The 19,743-nt window shown below is 39.9% G+C and overlaps 1 protein-coding gene across 2 annotated transcripts in view; it reads right to left on the bottom strand.

Annotated features, from left to right (window-relative positions):
• The window catches only part of PDK3 (pyruvate dehydrogenase kinase 3), a 61,638-nt gene that overhangs the window by 21,378 nt on the left and 20,517 nt on the right, over positions 1-19,743 (bottom strand). For both annotated transcript variants that reach the window (XM_019757052.3, XM_019757053.3), the window contains exons 2-5: positions 17,288-17,429; positions 13,678-13,749; positions 9,814-9,998; positions 7,996-8,085 (exon numbers count right to left, since the gene is read on the bottom strand). In XM_019757052.3, the coding sequence (XP_019612611.1) occupies positions 7,996-8,085; positions 9,814-9,998; positions 13,678-13,749; positions 17,288-17,429 (489 nt within the window). The remainder of the gene's footprint in view (positions 1-7,995; positions 8,086-9,813; positions 9,999-13,677; positions 13,750-17,287; positions 17,430-19,743) is intronic.

Genomic DNA, 19,743 nt, shown 5'->3' with positions numbered 1-19,743 from the left:
CAAGTAAGTAGCACATACATACTCAAACAGGACACTTCCATTTAAGTGATGTAACATAAAAACTAAAAAGCTTTAAAATATCACCAACATTAACAACCAAAATTCAACCACTGGCTTATAATTTCATTGCCTCTATTCCAGAGTAAAATGCAAATTCCACCTTTAACAAGCTTTCTAGTAAGACTTTTCTGTTTAATTAGAAATCACAATTTTTAAGTATGATGATTTACCTAATTACTTTTATCTGCAATATAACTGAGCCACTGTTTACCATCAATCTTTAAAAGGAAGTATTAGGAAATGATTATTACTGCCACTAAACCTAAGTGCTATTAATTGTTTCAAGAAATCTGTTTTCAAGGATAATAAGGCATGATCATAAAGTAACTAGTAAAATTGTGGGTGTGGCACATATATATGCTTCCCCAGGCGAGAATACCTCACCTGTAAACACTCAAGACTAATTATTTTGTATTTAAAAGGCGAGCCATAAAGAGTAGGGTAAAGGCTCACACAGCAACTAGCTCAACAGATCCAACCCAGTCAGGAATTAATTTTAAGAAAAAGCACACAGGAAAATGTAGAGAATGGAGGTAATTTTATTAGGTTTTTGAAAATTAGATGTTCCTACTTAAAACTCACCACAGAACTCTGCTATCAAATATTAGTCTCTATCATGAATACACACAACTGTTTGTTTACAAATATCTTTTAAGAGGCTGGATGAGGATGAATTTGAGTGAGTACTGAAAAAACAAACGTGAAGGTACCAAGGTCCCTAACTTAACTTAGGTCTAGGATACCCATAAAGACCATATGGTCTAGAAAACCATAAAGCTCAAGTTTAAGAAGTCACTGCCAGAACAAGGTAACATAAATGACTATAACGCATTACAAAGTCACAGACACATTGCTTTTCAGAACCTTTTCAAGTTACAAAGCAACGCTAATAACGAATGTCTATCATCACCCTTCTATCTGAAACCCATCCCGAATGGGAACCAGCAGGGCTTTTTTTTTTTTTTTAAAGTACTGGACCTTCTCCCACCACCAAACCATGAGCAACTGGAAAAGAGGGCAACAAAACATCTAATGTAAGGGTAACCAATCTACAGACTGACCAGAATCCTAAAACATGTGGTCATGGACAAAAAGATAGGCTGAGCCCATTAAATTCCTCTTTTGAGAATTGAGGATGGAGACACTCAGGCAGGCAAAAGACGAAAGGATACACTGAGAGTGATGATGATCTAGAAGGCCTGGAGTGGTATTGTCCAAAACGAGTCCAACAGTCTACAGACAAGGGACCTGCATGGTTCTTGCAATAAATCTGTTTCTGAGCTAGCACGTGGGTCTGTTACTTGCAACCTGAAGAGCCCTAAGTGAGAACACAAGACATTATTTCTGAACCAAAATAATGACATACTCTCAGGATACCATTTATATGTTATTACGCTAAGCAATAATAGCATCTGGGAACAACACAGGCAAGCTAACATTGCTGTGAGAGCTGACTTTTGTACCACGTATTTAAGTTGGTACCTTAAAAATGATCTTACCACAGGATTTCCCATTTTATTTTCTGGATTCTTACAAAGAAAGGAGGGAAAGGGTCACAATGGAAGGCTCGTTCCAGAGGATAAAAGAAACTACTTTACAACAGTAATTCTAGCATTCACCACCACGAGTCTGTAATTTGCAGATGTGTAAAGGTAGATATTAATGTGCTAAATAAGCAGCAAGGAGGCATGCTTCAGTGTTTGGTACATTCAATTAATGTTATGCAAGATGCACCCCACTTTTACACATTTATACAACTGTCTAGTCAAAAATAAAAATATTGCCCCTACCCTTCTACATAAAAGTTTTCTATAGTCTGTCTCAAGAGATCTAAGTATGGAATCATTGTTAATTCATTAAGGCTTCCTAAGGCTGTAAAACACACATGTGAACGCATATATAGGCAAGCACACTCATGCATGCATGCATAAGCAAGCGTGCGTGCACACATGCGTGCGCGCAACACACGAGACATCTGGGCTGGACATGTGACTACGCTTAAACCATGCAGATCTTCACAGCTGAGAAAGTCAATAGAGCTGTCATTAAAACCCAGAAACTCAACTCCCTCCACATCAAGCTTCCTAAAACAAAAGGAAAAATTATTAGAGAGCAAAATGCCAAGTTAGAAGATTAAATCTCAGAGGATACGAGGAGAAAGTAAAAAGCCAGTGAAGAAATATCAACTGCTCTAAAAAGAGGAAGGGAGTGGTTAAAACTTTGCTAAGAGGCAAAGGAAACTGACATGTGTTTCTTTCTCTCCTTGACAGCACTTAGGGGTATTGGGAAGAAGAGCTGGTGAGGCCTGGGCCCTGAGACCTTCTGAGTGTTGCTGCTACATACAGCCCTTGGGGGTGGAGACCCAGTGCCTTTTTGCTAGAAGACGCAGAGAAAGAAGACTTCCAGGCCTTTTGACTATTGGGGCTCTCTGCCTTGTTTGTCCTGTCTTATTTTGAGCCAGAAAGAACATCTGCTCGGGTATTCTGACACGCAGAGAATGAAGAGTAGGACCCATGGGGAATGAAACAGAAAGCTGACTGCTCAGTCAGAATGGCTATCATCAACAAGACAAATAGTAACAAATGTTGGAGAGGCTGTGGAGAAAAAGGAACCCTCATACACTGTTGGTGGGAATGCAGACTGGTGCAGCCGCTATGGAAGGCAGCGTGGAGGGTCCTCAAAAAATTATGAATAGAATTACCATATAACCCAGCAATCCCTCTCCTGGATATCTACCCAAAAAATCTGAAAACATTTATCCATAAAGACACGTGTGCTCCAATGGTCATTGCAGCTTTTTTTACGGTGGCCAAGACATGGAAACAATCAAAATGTCCTTCGATAGATGAATGGATAAAGAAGTTGTGGTATATGTACACAATGGAATACTATTCAGTGGTAAGAAAAGATGAAACAGGACCATCTGTGACAACATGGATGGATCTTGAGAGTATAATGCTGAGCGAAATAAGTCAGACAGAAAAAGCAGAGAATCATATGATTTCACTGATATGTGGTATATAAACCAAAAACAACAAAAGAACTAGACAAACAAATGAGAAACAAAAACTCATAGACACAGACAACAGTTTAGTGGTTACCAGAGGGTAAGGGGGAGGGGGTGGGAGATGAGGGTAAGGGGGATCAAATATATGGTGATGGAAGGAGAACTGACTCTGGGTGGTGAACACACAATGGGATTTATAGATGATGTAATACAGAATTGTATACTTGAAATCTATGTAATTTTACTAACAATTGTCACCCCAATAAATTTTAAAAAAAAGAAAAGAAAGCTGACTGTTAAGATTTGCTTTAGTCTATAGGGAGAAAAGAGACCTTCAGGTTTCCGGCTAGGTGGCCCAGCCCATTTTACCATGGTAGAAAAGGTAACTGACTTAAAGCCCTAATGAGGAATAAAGACTATATACACCTGGCTGGAAAAACCATTTGACTCTAGAGATGATGAGTACAGCAGATGAAACATAGAAAGGACTCTAGCAATACTGATAGAGAGAGAGCAGAATAGAGGCCACAACTATCAAGTACTGAATTCACCCAGGAAGGTCATGTGTGATGGGCATTAGTGCTGGACAGGGGGAAATACACAAAGACTATGGATTTCACAGAGACAAAGATTATTCTCAGTTGCATACTAATCTATAAATTTGGCATGAATTCAAATGTATAAAACAATGTTCTCACTGGGTTATGAAAACAGGTCATTCTTATTCCCTTCTCTCTTTTACCACATTTTCGAAATTTCCTTCAATGAGCACTTTTTATAATTTTGGTAATGTAGGATTAGTCCACTTAACTGACCCAAGTGGGAACAGGAGCTGGATGATTGACAAAAATGTTGCATAGAGTGGGAAATCATAAAATATCGTAAACCTAACTATCGTAAAATGCACATGTGAATATACAAATTTACTTCCTTACCAACGTTTTTATATAAGGCCAAAGCCTCTTCTTTGAATATCGATGGGTCTGGGGTCCCAGGTCATCTTTCTTAGATAAACACTGCCACATACATCTATGAATATAAGTATAATGAACTGAACGATAATTATGAAGCAATCTGAGTGCAGACTTCTTCTGATTTTTACTCAATGCTGCCCTGTAACCTAATAGTTACCTTGTTCACAGTCATTTCATTACATTTTTAAGACACTCTTCTTTATCAGGTCTTTCCAAAGCATTCAACTTGATTTTAATAGAAGTAAGGATCTTTTTTTGTACTCACGTTTCTTCAGTTTACACAACATAATAATAAATGATGTAGTCACGACAGGTGGTGTAACTGACACCAATGGATTGAGGACAAATAACTGACCCTCAGTAAACACACACCTCACCAGATGGGAGCAGCACGACATTCTAGAAAGTAAGTGTGATCCAAGTGTACTTAGTGTGCTGTGGGTGTCAGTGGGTATGATTTATGAAGGGAACAGAAAAGAGTTGATTTTATGGATGTTGCTTTTATGTGTTTACGCACTTTTTAAATCTAAAACCACCCTCCACTGTTGTTTTCCTTAAGGTTAGAGGCTATGAAGAAGTGAAAAATGTGGTTTTAAAGATGCAGTGCGGAATGCGGAGCACGCCAGTCCTTCTTCCTGATGCTCTGAGTGTGGGGGTAGGAGTGTGCGTGCACGTGTGCTGGGGAAAGTGGCATTCCGAGTGGCAGAGGGGACTGCGGGTGATTTTTGTTGGACACAGCCTCACCGGGAATCCAGGCTTTAAGTTGTGCTAAGTAAGTGGCAGGAATGAATAAATGAGAGGATGCAGTAACCTTTGTTCGCAGTGCCACAGTGTTCTCACTGGGAGAAAAGGCAAAAAGGGCAGGAGAAAGAGTGAAGAAGCTAAGAGTGAACACAGGGAGGGAGGAGAAAGGAGGGGATCTGGCCCGCGGTGGAAATCGTGACTACAAAGGACAAAGAAAGCGGCGGCTGTGGAGCAGACTGTGGGCATACACTTCTTTTCTTTCAAGTATTGACTAAACTCGTTTGCACATGAGCTTCAGCTAGTTTTTGGTACAAAACTTCTGTCCCGAAGAGTGAAGCAAAAGTGGATGAGAGTAATTGCAGACCTTTAGAACTTTACATCCCAGTTAGAGATCAAGACCAGGTAGTAGGTAATTAAGCCCAATAAGAGCGCTACAGACAGTGCTGCAAAAGCAGATTCTTTTCGCCTTAAGAGTGAAGTCCAAACAGCGTCCTCTCACACCCTCCCACAAGGCTTCTGACTCACTTTAGCTCTGCTCATCCTTCTGCTCTACCGAAGGGCTCACAGTTGCCTGGAACTCTGTCACTTATCTAGTCCTGGTTGGTGGTTAAAGACTCTCTAAAAATTAATGAAAGACTATTTGTGAAGAAACAGGGTGATAAAAATAAATGTTTTTTCAATTTATTATGAAAAAAATCCAAACATATGCAAAAGGACAGAGTATAGTACAATGAATCCTCGTGTACCCATTACTAGCTTCAAGAGTTTTCAACACATGCCTGATCTGTTTCATTGCCCTCTCTCCGTATAATTTGAAGTAAATCCCACATGTCATTTTATATCATGCGTAATATTTCAAAATACCTCTCTCGAAGCTGGGACTCCTTTAAAAAAAAATAACCACAATATTAATATCACACACAAAAAATTAGCAATATTTCTTGAATGTTAAATACCTAATTGCCTTATAAATGTCCTAAATGACTTTTAAAAATATTTTATAATTTATGCCAGAAATAAAAGTAAAGGCACCAACTTACTATATAACCAGTGGCATAAAGGAGAAGCCACACGGTTTGCACTATTGCCAAGAACTACTGCTAGCAAACTTGTCTATATCCCTGACGGGGTGCTAGCACTGCTTTGGGGGCTCTGCATATATGAACGCATTTCACCCTATCGTACAGGTGAATTACCAATAGCACCACAGCATAGATGAAGACACTGAGGCCCAAAGAGGTTACATAACATGCCCAAGGTCACCCAGCTAATTCAAGTGTCCATCAGCTGATGCATAAACAAAATGCGGTGTGTCCATACAATGAATTATTACTCAGCTATAAAAAAGGAATGAAGTACTGACACATGCAACAACATGGATGACCCTTGTAAACATTATGCTAAGTCACAGTAGCCAGACACCAAGGGCCACATATTACAGGATTCCATTTATATGAAACATCCAGAACAGCAAATCTCTAGAGACAAAGTAGATGTGTGGTTGCCTAGGGCTGGGGAGGGGAGAATGACTGCTAATGGTTAGGGAGTTTCTTTCTGGGGCGATGAAAATGTAAATTTGATTGTGGTGATAGATGCAAAACTCTGTGGACACACTGAAAACCACTGACTTGTATGTACACTTTACATGGGTGACTTGTATAGTACCTCATCAAAGCTGTTTTTAAAAAAGTAAATTATCAAAAGGTTTCAAATCTGTCAAACCAAGGAATATTTACTGACCAACTAACAGGCATATACTAAGTTCTATGTGAATTACAAAACAAGTGTAAGACATAAACCCTGACCTCAAATTGTTTACATTCAAGAGAAAAGGCACACATGAGTATATAATAATGCACTTTTGCATTGCGAATGTGCAACAGTTGGCTGCATTCTCTAAAGGCAGCCAACTATCTGAACCTGGCTTTCTGATTCATAAAATCTACTGGGCTAGGGGCTAATGAACATACAATCTATGACAGGACTGATCCTGTCCCCCTCCCCCACTGGGGGCCTGCAGAGGTCATGATCAAACTCAAGGTTATCTTGTGAGAGAGCAACCTATAGCATTCTTAGGAAACTGAGGCTAGACCTATTCACCTTATAACTGCAATAATTTGAGTAAATGTTTCCCAACTAAATAGAGGCCAGAACAGCTCGACAATCCTAGGCTGAAGTAAGGCCTGCAGGCCTGGGTCCTCCTCCCCAGGTGTAAGAATGCCCAGGGTCAACAAATAGCACAGGTTTTCCTTAGCGATGGCTGCTGAAGGTGTGGTCTGTTCCCCTCCTGGGGAGGCTGCGCACCCTTTAGACCTCTACCTCCAGCAGCAAAGGTCAATCTGCTTAAGGTGGGCTTGAGAGCTTTGCCACAGAGACTAGGCCCTCTTCTGCTTCCTTCTCACTTAGTTCCACAGTTCAGAAAATGTCTGAGCAACAAAGACCCTTGATGAAGACCAGGAGAGCTGTGGTCCTGAGTACTTTTAAGTGTGTGTTTACAGGAGGGAGAGGAGAGCCACAGTAGGAGATATAACCCTGGGAAGGGACCTTTTGGGAATCGGAGGCTCCATAGAGTGACCTTAATACTGAAGAAAACTGAAAAGGTCTGGAAACCTGGTGGATGACTTGTGACCAGGAAGGCTTTCTGGCACCAGCATCTCTCTTAAATTAATAATGAGGAAACTGCCATTCAGATTGGAATTCCCCGGGCACTAGGGACTTATGGATCTAGGGGCTCTGATCTACCCCAAGGCTACTGGGACAGTATCTAGTTCAATGTGCAGTGACCACATGAAGCCCAGGTGCCATGTAGACTCTAAAACCTGGGGTGCACATCAGAAAGATGTTTACATTTTATAAAACACGAATTCACCCCAATCTTCTAACAAGGATTTGCATTCTCTGAAATGTTCAGATAATGGTGGCAATCAAAACTTAGAATCTATTTATTTAAGCTGACAAATGTGTATGGTTTAAGCTAGAACTACAAGTAAAAGCCTAGTTAATGAAGCAGAAACTCCTATTTTGAGCATTACGAATCTTTTCCTGAACTGCCTAGAAAGACCGATACATATTCGCATCAAGTGGCTTGGGCCCAGAGTGGCCTGATGACTCAGCAAACAACTTAGCAACATCACCCTATGGCCAGGCTGCCTCAATTACACCTCAATCCTATTTGAACTATAACCACTCACACTACAGCGGTCTCCTTACCTTTCACTACATCAGCCACGTTGCAGGTGGGATCGATACTTCCGATGTGTTTAGGATGAGCAGGATTGGTGTCATCACCAAACAGAAGCGCTAAACAAACACAAAAGGGAAGGGAGAGATTACAAACAAAGCAGGCCGGGATGGCCAAGCAGAGAAATACTGAGGTTTATAAGTTTTGAAAGGATTCTGTTATTTGCAAGAATCATTTTAGCATCCACAGTGACTTAAAGTAATAGAATATATACAATGATGGGTGATCAACTATGGGACAACGAAGGAGGAAGGACATGCTTTAAGATATGCCAGTAGCAGTTAGCAGGTCCTAAAGCAGTGACACACACCAGATGTCCAACCCTTCCTTCCCGACCCATTGTGACATAGATGAAAAAATTCCTTTCGTCCTTAGCCAAGTTTACCCACCTTCTCAGTACTACTGCAGACATTTATTCCAACAATCACTAAATATTTAGAAAACACAGTCTACACCATTAGGCCAGGCTTGCAAAGTGTCTTCACTGTGAACATTTCACTCCGCCATGGAGATTATTTTCCAATACTGTATACACAAACAGTATTTGTTCAAGTTTTTTAAAAAGTACATGCAAATACTTTCATAACAACAAGATTAGCAAAATTTTACTTCTGAATAAAAGCGAAAAGGAACCCCAAAGAAAAAAGTAATCTGAATTGAAATTTTGTTTATGTATTTACTTATTAATTTATTCACTAGTATACTTACTTTAAAATCAAACAAAAATTGGGAATAATTTGGATTCCACAAAAAGAGAATGCTTAAATAAAATAGGGGAGATTTTAAGTTATAAAAAAATGACAAATGTGGGCATTAGGCTAATCAACACATAAAGTTCCAACTGATTGAGAGAAAAAACAGAAGTGTACAAGCTTAGTCAATGACCTCGAAACATGTACACAGATACATAGACACATATATTTGGGTCAGAAAGAAATTGTAGTTATCTAAGTAGTTTAGTTAAATAGCATTTAGGTGTGTGTTTTTTCCTTCAAATTTCCTATAAATTGTCATACATTTCTATTTTTAAAAAGATATACATTTAGGACCAACTCACATTTAATAGTTGTATAACATTCATTTTTCCAAATAAAATTAGTAAAATAAAGATGCAGCGTCCATTTTGTGATTCCCCAAAGAGGATGATTTAGATTCTAGACATGTGGATGCTTTTTCATAAGAATGATGAAATTGGGCAAAGAGACAATGCTGAAAATTAGCCAAAAAGTTTTTTGTGGAGAGAATTTTAGTTATTTTTTTCTTATCTGCTTATCAGCCTGGAGAGTGAACTAAAACTCTCAAGACGAGATTATGGTTTGACAATTCATTTAATCTGATTTCACTGATCACTGTGAAATAAAAGATTAATTACTCATATTGTCAGTCTGCCAATTCAATATTCCCAGCACCAATGTTTTTAAAACCAAAAGGGAAAATACCTAACATCGTAGAGAAAGAACAGAACACTCTCTGAGACACATGAAAGTATGCAGAGATGACTGCCCAGCTGCCATTAAAGCTGGACCCTCCCCGCCACCAGGAATGTAACAGCAGAGGCTTAAAAGGCAGGCAGTGGTCCCGTCTCCAATATGAATATTAGAAAAGCCTTTCAAGGATTTAACAAAGAATACTAATGAATAGTTCTTTAATAGCTAGGATTTACTTAGGAAAAAACTGAACTAGACAAAAATGCAGGTCTGTAAATTAAAAGTGAAGCAACAGAAAAAAACATTTGAGAGAAATCACCCCAGTTACCATTTCAAAACTGGAGCAAAACCCCAACTTACTGTGCTGGTTAATAAGCATGCGGAAGGAGATGCGGTTGGTATAAAACCGATCCAGAAAATACTGGATGTTACTGCTAATGAACGGATCGAACCCAAACTTCTCCTTGTATTCAATCACTCCTTGTGCCATTGTAGGAACTACATCATTGTGTCTATTTCTGACTTTAATCAGAACTTGCAGAAAACTGTGTGGGAGGAAAACAGAAGTGGTCAGTCTTTGTATCGCATGGCTGAAGCACAAACTTCCCAGCTCCATCTCTGGTCTGCCAATATTTTTATAGGTAGAGACATCATTATCATTACAGGTTACAAGGAAGAACTCATGGGAAACTAAAGTGTTACCTAACTTTTTGCTTGAAACTTTCTACGGAAATTCTTCTTTCAGAGATACAAAAAGTAAAAGGTTCTAGTGGGAAAAAAATGCTCAAATACCTTTTAAGGAATCCACTGACTTTTTGGATGAGTGATTACATTTAACTGCAGAACATTATTATGTCTTCTGACAACATGAGGACAATCCAAACAAAATTTCCAAGGATTCATTAGGGAGTCTCAAAGCAACTGCTTCCATGAATAAATAATGTCAAACTTTTGAAGATTACAATTTTGAGATAAATTTCTCACAGCAGTAAAACGTACTGATAAAATGTAGATAGAACAAAGACAATTAAAACAAACCTCCTCAAGTATTATGGTATATTTTATAAAGATGCAGAGGGAAAATACATATATTAAGAATAGTAACTAAGAAGAAAAAGACAAGGCAATGGAACCAAACAAAAAGCTCGGAACCAGGCCCAACGTTAAGTATGTGTATATAAAAATGTAGCATACTGACAGAGTGACACTGCAAGTCAGTAGGGAAACAATCAAATTAGTTGGGACAGCTGGCTAACAATTTAAGTCACATCGCAATTTCAAGCCGTAAGCCAAAAAGTGGGTTAAAAGATTTAGATTTAAAAGGTTAAATCACAGAAAAGATAAAAGAAAATCAGGTGAGTAAATATATAACCTTGGAGTAAGGAAGGCTGTCTGTCCTAAGCTTAACACCAAAGGCAGAAACCATGAAGAAACAAACGACACAACTGTGTAGAATTTCAGCAATTCTATAGGGACATACATTATAAAGTCAAAAAACAAAGTGAAAACTGGGAAAAATATATTTGCAAAAGTTACTCTCCTTAATAAAGGACAAGATGAGCACCCTAACAGAAAACTAGGCAAGGGATCTGGTGTCAATGGGAAATTTACCAGAGGAAACGCAAATGCCAAAAACTTCACCTTCACAAATAATAAAAGAAAAACAAACTAAACCAATGCAATCCTATTCTCCACTTATCAGACTGAAGAATGACCAGGGTCACCTAGAGTGTGGAAGCATAACTCATGCGTTTCGTGGGGCAATTTAACAACATATATCAAAAGCCCAAAGAATGTCATTCTACTCCCAGGAACTGATCCCAGGAAAATAATGCGACAAGGGCAACAACTGTATTTAAGAGCTGTTCTTTAGAGCACTGTTCATAGTCGCAAGAATATTACAAACCATTCTAAACCCCAATGATAGGAGGTTGAATCCCATGACTTATCTGTAGATGGACCACTATAAAACTACTAATAATGGTGTAGATCTATAATGTCAACACTGTTATGCTTGTAAAAAATATTTTATACTTACAGAAATACCAGGGGTGCCAAAAATTGTATATGCATGACTTGTATTCATCTTTTGTTATCGGTATATACTGAATATTACAATTTGAATACAGTTTTTTTCCTTTCTTAAAATGTGTATAGATTTTTTTTGGCACCCTCTGCATGTGTGCCTAGTTAAAAGTATGGATGGAAGAAAAATGTGAGCAGCAGTTGTCCCCTGGCAGTGCAGTGGAAATTTGGAGTGACTTTCTTTTTACTTGTCTGAATAGTCTTATTTTTCTCAATGATGAAGTATTTCTGTAACAAATACATACAAAGACAGTAAAGATGAATAAATCAACTCTGAACTTTGGTCATAATTACTCACAAGAAATTTTATGATGGACAATTTGTTTTTTACATAATGCTCTTTCCAGTGTATTTATCAATTAAATAGTACTAAAGTGAAACAATTTATTAGAGTTGACAAGTGCCTCAACTTATCTGAAGGGAGGACTTCCCTCAATGGCTCCATTTTCAGAATACTTCCCCAACCTCCTGGGGCTCTTCTAAACGTTATCATTATATAAACATGCTTGTCCTCCAAGCTACTTTCACTGTACATAAATGATTTCCCTGCCCATGACTCCTATATAACCTCTCACTGAACAGAAAAGTCTACTGCTATGAGTCAAATGACTCACTCACCGTTCACTCCTTCTTTTACCATAAGCATCAGGCTTCTAAAATCCCAACTATGTTAGCTAGCTGCGTGAACCTGGGCAGGTTACCGAAACTCACTGAGCGAGAGCTATTATCATTATGATCTTGTGCACACTGGATCCAGCATTTGGCAGTTTACAAAGCAGGCTCACATCCATAAATTGCATCGGACTGACAACCTGTTCCAGAAACTGAGACAGGACTCTGGGAACTACACAGCAAAAACTTATTATCATCTACTTCCCCAAATCTATATCCTAAAATTTGTCAGGCCTAATTTTTAGGATCTCAGCCAAACAAACTGTTACTGGCTAATGACTTTTGAGAAAACAAAGCTTCTGGATTTGATTCATCTAATTTTAATATCTTAAATGACAGCAAGAGCTGATAGCAAGGAAAACACTGCATCTGGGGCTCTAAGCCAATGCCTCCCTTCCACACTTCACAGATCCATTACACAAAACAAAGTAGAAAACAGGTCAGGAGTTTTTTCCCCTTTGTATTTTAATTTACAACTAAATTTGAGCTAGCTACTCATGGCTCAAACCAGCAGTTCTGGCAGTACGGTACATTGTAAAGAATAACATACAAAAGAAAAGAAAGTATGATTTACAGATCCAGTTCTGCTACTAACTAATGTTAGGATCTTGGGCAAGTCACCTCACACCTGTGACCTCAGTTTCCTTATCTGGGAATGAGAGGGCTGGGTTAAATGTCTCAAGCCAAGGTCTTGTATAACATGGTGTTTCTCTAGTTCTTTTTATGGAACACCTATATGGCAGGTGTTCAGTCTCAACAATTGTGTGGACCAGGTTTCTACTTAGAAAGAAATTCCTCAGCACAACAGGCTTGCCATATGCATTCACTCATGTGTACACGAAACAGGAAGAAAGTAATGTGAAGGGGATACTTAATTTCTCTTGGGGGGGAAAAAACACGCTCAGAGCTAAGGTTAGTGTTTTCTGGTTAAATGAAAAGCAGAAACATTTTCCATCTGTATGAGAATTTAGCAGTCTTTGGGCATAACAGCAGCAATAGAATTCAGGTTGTTATATAAAAAGCATATTCTTTTCAGTTTCTCAAAAAAAAAAAAAACCATTATAGTTTTTCCGAGCTCAAATATAATGCATTGAAAATTTTTTTTAAAATTGTAAAGGACTGAGTAGATAAATTCATGTATATACAGAGGCCACTGCATTCTCAAAACGACCACTGGGTGGAACATTTACTGCAATATTTATAGTGAGTCCCCAGAAGTATAAAAGCATTAAGAATTAGATCATGAAGCATAATTTGACGTGTCAGTATTCCTTTTGCACAATGTTTAATTCTTAACTCAAATTTTTTTTTTTTTACAAAAATGCAATGTTGAGTCATTACCCATTAAGAAACCTAATGCTTTTGTCCAAATTATACTTCTTGGTTCTTAAAGATGTGAGTTCCATTTACCAAAACATTTTTTACCTAGATCTTTTCACTTTCAGGTAGGTTGGGTACCATACTTACTTATCCAAGACCTGTTGATCCTCAGGGCTCTTATTTTCATACTCCAGAAGTTCAAGGAAGCTCTGCATATACCTGAAAAAGAAGAGTTACCGTGTTAGTTGCCTACCCAACACCCATTCCTCTTTGCCCTCTTCCTCAGAGGACCCCAAATTTTTACTTGGGTACTCCTCCTATCTCTTCCCCCGCTCCCATGCAGCTCAAGTGCTTCAGGGGAAGCCGATGCTACGCAAAGCTCCTGGGTGGCCCAACTTTTCTCTGAGTAATCCTATTTCTCTCGTCACTGATTCCTAATTAGTCCGACAGTCCGGGTCTAAGCCTGTCACTGCGGTGCATAATGCTGACCACAGAGATCGGCTCAGTCGTGAGCACACTGCCTCAGCTCAGACCAGTAAGCTAAGCAAGAAGGCTTGCTGAAGTCTTTGGGAGAGAAGTCAATTTGTTCTGTGTTTGTACTGTGTGCTATGTGGATGGGAAGCCTGGAACTGCTGCAGCTATTCTGTCACCAGGAGGAAATCCAGCCTGATGATGAAACTGACACCACGAAAAGCAGGGCTTTGATAAACTCAAGAATCTCTGAATCAAACCAATACCAAAAGCTGATCCTATGGCTGGATCTTATAGTTATGCAAGCCAATTTATTAAGCCAGGTTTAGTTAGATTTTCTGCTGCTTACAAACATATCCTAATTGATACACCAAGTCTATAGTTTGATTACCCAAAAGAGTGCACATATATCATAAGAAGCACGTGTGTGACATTGAGGTGCATGCAAAGAACTTAGAAACTAGAAATAAAGAAGGTTCCTTCTCAGAATTAAACCTTAAGCCCTCAGAAACAGCTTCGGAATTAAGAATAGCTGCATGTCTCAATCAGGGCCAGTACAAGAAGTGATGTGTCCAACATAAAGATCTAGAAAACCTGCCAGGAAAATGGGATTTACTGTGACAGCTACATCCAGACAGGACCTGCTCGATCTGGTGGGGATTCAGAGATTCCAATTACTCAGAGGTCTGTGATCTCTGCTTTGGGTCTTAACACGTCCTGAAAGTATTATCCCTTATTCTAATTATGTCTAACAATTAATTACCACTAATCCTACTAGCCAGCTTTGGATAGAGGATGAGCATACTTAAGTAACTAAAAATGACTCTTAAGCACATAAATACATAGACAGAAATGATGTTTTCTGTCATTCAGCCTCACTGAACTTTGTGACAATGCATGATACTGAAGTATCGTCTTTGGGTATATTTTTTTCAAGTCTCTGGGCAGATAAGGCTATGGATTACACATTGTTAAAATCATCAGGTCAAACCACCCTGGGAGAACAGCCATGCGTGGTGATGCCCTCTGCCCTGCCACATGCCAGCATTTTAGGCGGGTATCCTGTCCTTCCCAAAGGGGATAGTTCACTGAAAGAGCCAAGTCATCAACAGAGAGGAGGCAAAGATGATGCCAAGCTTCCTAGCCCGAAAGTCAAGAGGACAAGGAGAACATGCTCTGACTGAGGTGGCGTTTACAGCCTGTTACGTGTAAGAGTTGCTTTTAAGAGAGAAAGGAAATGACAGCTAAGCACAACGCATGATCCTGAATTGGATTCCTAAATGTGGGGGGAGGGGCTACCAAAAAAAAGCACTATTAGGATAATTAATGAAATGAGAACAAGTTCTACATATTAGCAAATATTACTGGATCAATGTCAAATTCCCCAATTTGACAATCATACTGTGGTTTTCGAAGAGTTGTTCTAAGGAAATACATACTAAAGTATTTGGGGGCAAAGGGGCATGAGGTCTACCACTAACCCAATGGTTCAGGAAAAAATTAACGTGTGCGTGTATTATACATGTGTGTGCCATATATGTATGTGTGGAATATCATATATATATATATGTATATACATTCTCACAGAGAGAGTATGAGTGAGAATGACAGAACAAATGTTACCAATTCGTGAATCTGGGTGAAGGTACGCATATGGGAATTCTTGCTGCTAGCTGTGCGAACCCTTATGTCAAAACTGAATGTTTAAAAAAAAAGGGAGAAAAGACATGTATGTGTTTGGAACAGCTATGAAAGAGGAATAGCGAGGAGACACAAAAAGAACTGACATAGTATTTGAGTTTATACTTCGCCAGCAACTCACTTTGAAGCCCCTGAAGTCACTTTACATAAGTGAAAGTAAATGTTTCACTGTCACTGCCACCAAGACCAGGGGACTTGAAAGTCCTCCAGCCTGCCTAGAATCCCTACCCCAGTGGCCCCCGAGAGTGCTTATATACTTTCTGCTGGAACTCTCTAATGATGGCCTTGGAGCAAGACGAAGTCTCACGCAAACAAGTTCTTGCTGCTCTTTCTGAAACAACCTATGGATTTAGGGTAGAAAGCAACTCTGAGATGGAAGTCAGTCACCATCTCTTGGGCTCTCCTGGGTTCCAGGGCCCCTGTGCCTCCCACCGTGAGGAGCTGCTGCTGGAATAGGGACTGCTCGCTGTATCTGTAAGACCACCCAACAGAATGTTTCAGACGATTCATTCTCAGCCCTAAGAATGTACGATAATTAATATTATGGAGGTATGTCTAGTGAATGGCCATTCTCTTTCAGCAGCCTGGCCTCCACTAACCCTCTAAAATGCAAGCTAATAGTTTCATTCTCCTGGTATCTGTCCACATCACTCTCTGCCCCGAAAATGCTCTCCCTGTCCCTGTCAATTCCACCCACTCACGGAGGGGCAGTGCAAAGCCACAGCTGGCACCGCTCCCCCAGGAGTCCACAGCACCTCCTCTGTACTGACTTGAGAGCATTTTCCGCATCTAGCCTCCCAAACTCCTCCAGCTTTCTCCAGTGACTTCTACCTTGCTTTTTATAATACAGAGGAGACATGCAAATGTTTCTCGAATATACGCAAATCCCTTTCTGAAAATATACCGCCTGCTCTCACGTCCTACCACTCACCAACCTCACCCTGCTTACCTAGTAGGTAGTATACTCACAAACGCAACTTGCCCAAGTAAATCACACATGCTTTAAGTATCAGAGCTATACCGGATTGAACTTTAAGTTACACTGTTAAGATTTTTCATACTTTTCACAGGGCAAATGCAGCACAGCAGCACTGATGTTTTTGCAGTCTGAGGTCCCTTTAAAGGAGTTCATTGTTCTAAAAGAAGTACTGTCTCCGAGGAACTTCTTTAAAAAAAACAAAAGGAGCATGGCTGAGACTTGAGTGAAGCAGCATCTCCCCTCTAAAGGACTGCAGACCTGCTCACGTGGGTCGTTGCATTGCTGTTCCTTTCTGTTTGTCTGTACTTTCCCATTTGTTTTCAATCAGCAATCACTTTCATAACCAGAAAAATCAAATTTGAAAAGGCAAGGAAGTGTCTATTACCATTTAGAAGTATTTTCGTTTTAATTGTCAGATTAAATTAGCTGAGTTTCATTTAAATTGTCAATTAAAGAAAAAACAACTTTTAATTGCCTGGAAAACCCGGCTATCCCGACTGACTCATTCCTACACAAGCAGTACGTGTACTTTTAGGGAACCGGTCCCAATGCCAAATGTTCATAGCATCATGGAAACACCCACTTGAAGCCACATTATTTACTTACCAACTCTGAACCAACCCCACAGAAGGGCGGTTAAGCAAATTATCCGGCAGAAGGTTAACTTCTCTCATTGTGTTAGCCAGTCTCACAGGAAGCTCCTTTCGCAGAAACATGTATGAAGTTTTCTCGCACGCATTATCTCTCCCTATTAAGAGATGAAAGATGTTCCATGATTTATAATCTAACAGATGGAATAATAAATGTTCCCATGGTAGCACAGTTACCGGTTGGGAAGAGAAAATGAAATAATCCTGCAGCCTCTAGTTAAATTTGTATCCTCCGAAATAGCAAGTTTAAGAAAATAATTAGAATAGAAAAAGGGCATGGATTCCAAGAGGCAACCTTGAAAGCAGCTTTTTTTAAAAAAAAAAACACAAATACATTCCCGGTGTTACCGGTAGCAACATAAAAGTGACGTGGGATCTAATCTGAATTTGTTTTGAAATAAACACTGTGGGAAAACTGCCAAGTACAAAAGTAGGAGAACATGTCAATCCACTCCTGTTCAGAGGGGTTTCCAGAAGGCAATAGATCCATTCACTCTACAACTACTCACCTACTGTGAACTGAGATTTGCTTCAAATGTGTTTCTTAAGGGACCAGAGCTCTGCCATTCAGGCAAACAGCTCCAGACCCTACCTCTGACCGAGACATAGGAACTCAGGACATGCCACAGAAACCAGCTCACAGGTGTGCTCAGAAGCAGAATGGCTACCATGGCACGTGACAGGGTAAGACACTGCTGACTACAAAGACAGAGGCCAGGGAATCTGCAGTTGATTGCCCTGAGCTGGTTGTGCATACAATTTACATAACACGGACACAGTGAGAGAAAAGGTACCTGTCACCTGAAGGAGGAAACCTGAGCCCCTTCCCAGGCTGCCATGTGAGCTGAGTAGTTTTCCAGGACTGGCCCAGCCCCCAGTCCTTCAGCCCTGCTGTAACCCGGACAATGATTGGGGGACGAAGGACATGATAGAAAGGACATGAGCTCTGGGGACAGAAATGTGCTCCAGCCCTAACTCCTCTACTTTGGGGGTGGGACATCGTTAGTAAACTTCTTAACCTCTCTGAGTTTTAGCTGCCTTAATCTGTAAAATGGGGCTGAAACTTCAGTTTTTGTAAAGACTGTGATGACATGTGCAGAGCCTGAATCAGAGTAAGTGTTCAATAAACGTTAGTCCTTCTTCTGAGCTCTGGGATACTCATGGGACCCTCCCAACTCCCTCATACTCAATAGGCCTTCCTAGGGCTCCATATGCCCCAGAGGCTGTTGGGAAATGGGCAACCTCTGGCCCAGAAAGACGGAAGCTCATCTAACAATTGTCTCCTCATTCTTCCAAATGCAATAAAGGCAGCAAATTAGAGATGCAGAAGTAAATCCAATTTTGTAACACTTCCAGCCAAGTTCTGGTTTATTCCTTCCCTCTCCCCACCAAATACGACCAGAAATAAAAGAACCCACTTTTGAAAGTCATCTGCAGAACCTTTCTTCCCCCCCCCCATTGACACCTCACCCCTCTTCTCCATTTTCAAAAATGTTACAACAAAAGATTAGTCTTCAACAATCCACCCCTTACTTCCCTCATACTAAGTGAGTATACTGAGGGCCTTCAGTAAATCTTTAACTAATCAACGATTCTCTCTTTCACTTTTCCCTTAAGGGAAATACTCCAAGAAAGGAAGAAGGGTGTAATTCTCAGCAATAACCTTCCAACCTCCTACTCCATATACATTCATTTGGCCTTAGAAGAGTAACCGTTAAAATGACTCTGGTTGCACTGCTTCAGATAACATATATCATTCCTAAAATGCTTTATACAATTTTTGTAGGTGAATAATTTTAAATGCTGATATTTATAAACTCATAGTGAATCTCATTATAAAATGAAAGTCCTATTATCTAAGCTAAAATGAACGTCTACGTTTCCACATACCAGGAGAAATACTTTGCACCCTCATTAAATAGAAAGGACATTTCTTTTTAAAGCGCAAAAGAAATGTTGACATTCTCCCAGTAGGAAAGGAAGTTAGGGGGTGGGGAAGGAGAGGACGAACCTTGAGCTGTTGAACTGGAACTGGGAGTATCAGTACGAACTCAGGATTTGAAAACATTAGCTGAGTTTTGGGGGTAGAGAAAGTTTACGTGCTTAAATGCCCACGTCCACAGCATATTTGGAGCAGCAAATTAGAAGCACAGGGCTGGGGTGAAGAGGGAGGGCCATGAGAAGTGAGAGTGGGCTGGCAGGTACCAGGTGGCAAGGGTCGGTCAGGCCCACATCTATTCTGGAAACCCACAGGGCTAACTGGTTTCAGAATGTAAAGGTTTTCAGATTTCAGTAAAGTGAAAAGGAGGACGTGCACCCACTGTGTAATACGGTCATGACAGAGACACAACATAGCTGCAGTGAAATCTGCGCATTTCCACTAAGCAGCATAAAGACCACGGCCTCAAGTCA

Source organism: Rhinolophus sinicus, chromosome 18 (assembly GCF_057876585.1).
Source record: "Rhinolophus sinicus isolate RSI-liver-muscle chromosome 18, RSI-T2T, whole genome shotgun sequence".
NCBI lineage: Eukaryota > Metazoa > Chordata > Mammalia > Chiroptera > Rhinolophidae > Rhinolophus > Rhinolophus sinicus.
The sequence above is the reverse complement of the archived record's forward strand: the minus strand, read 5'-3'. Positions and strand labels throughout refer to the sequence as shown.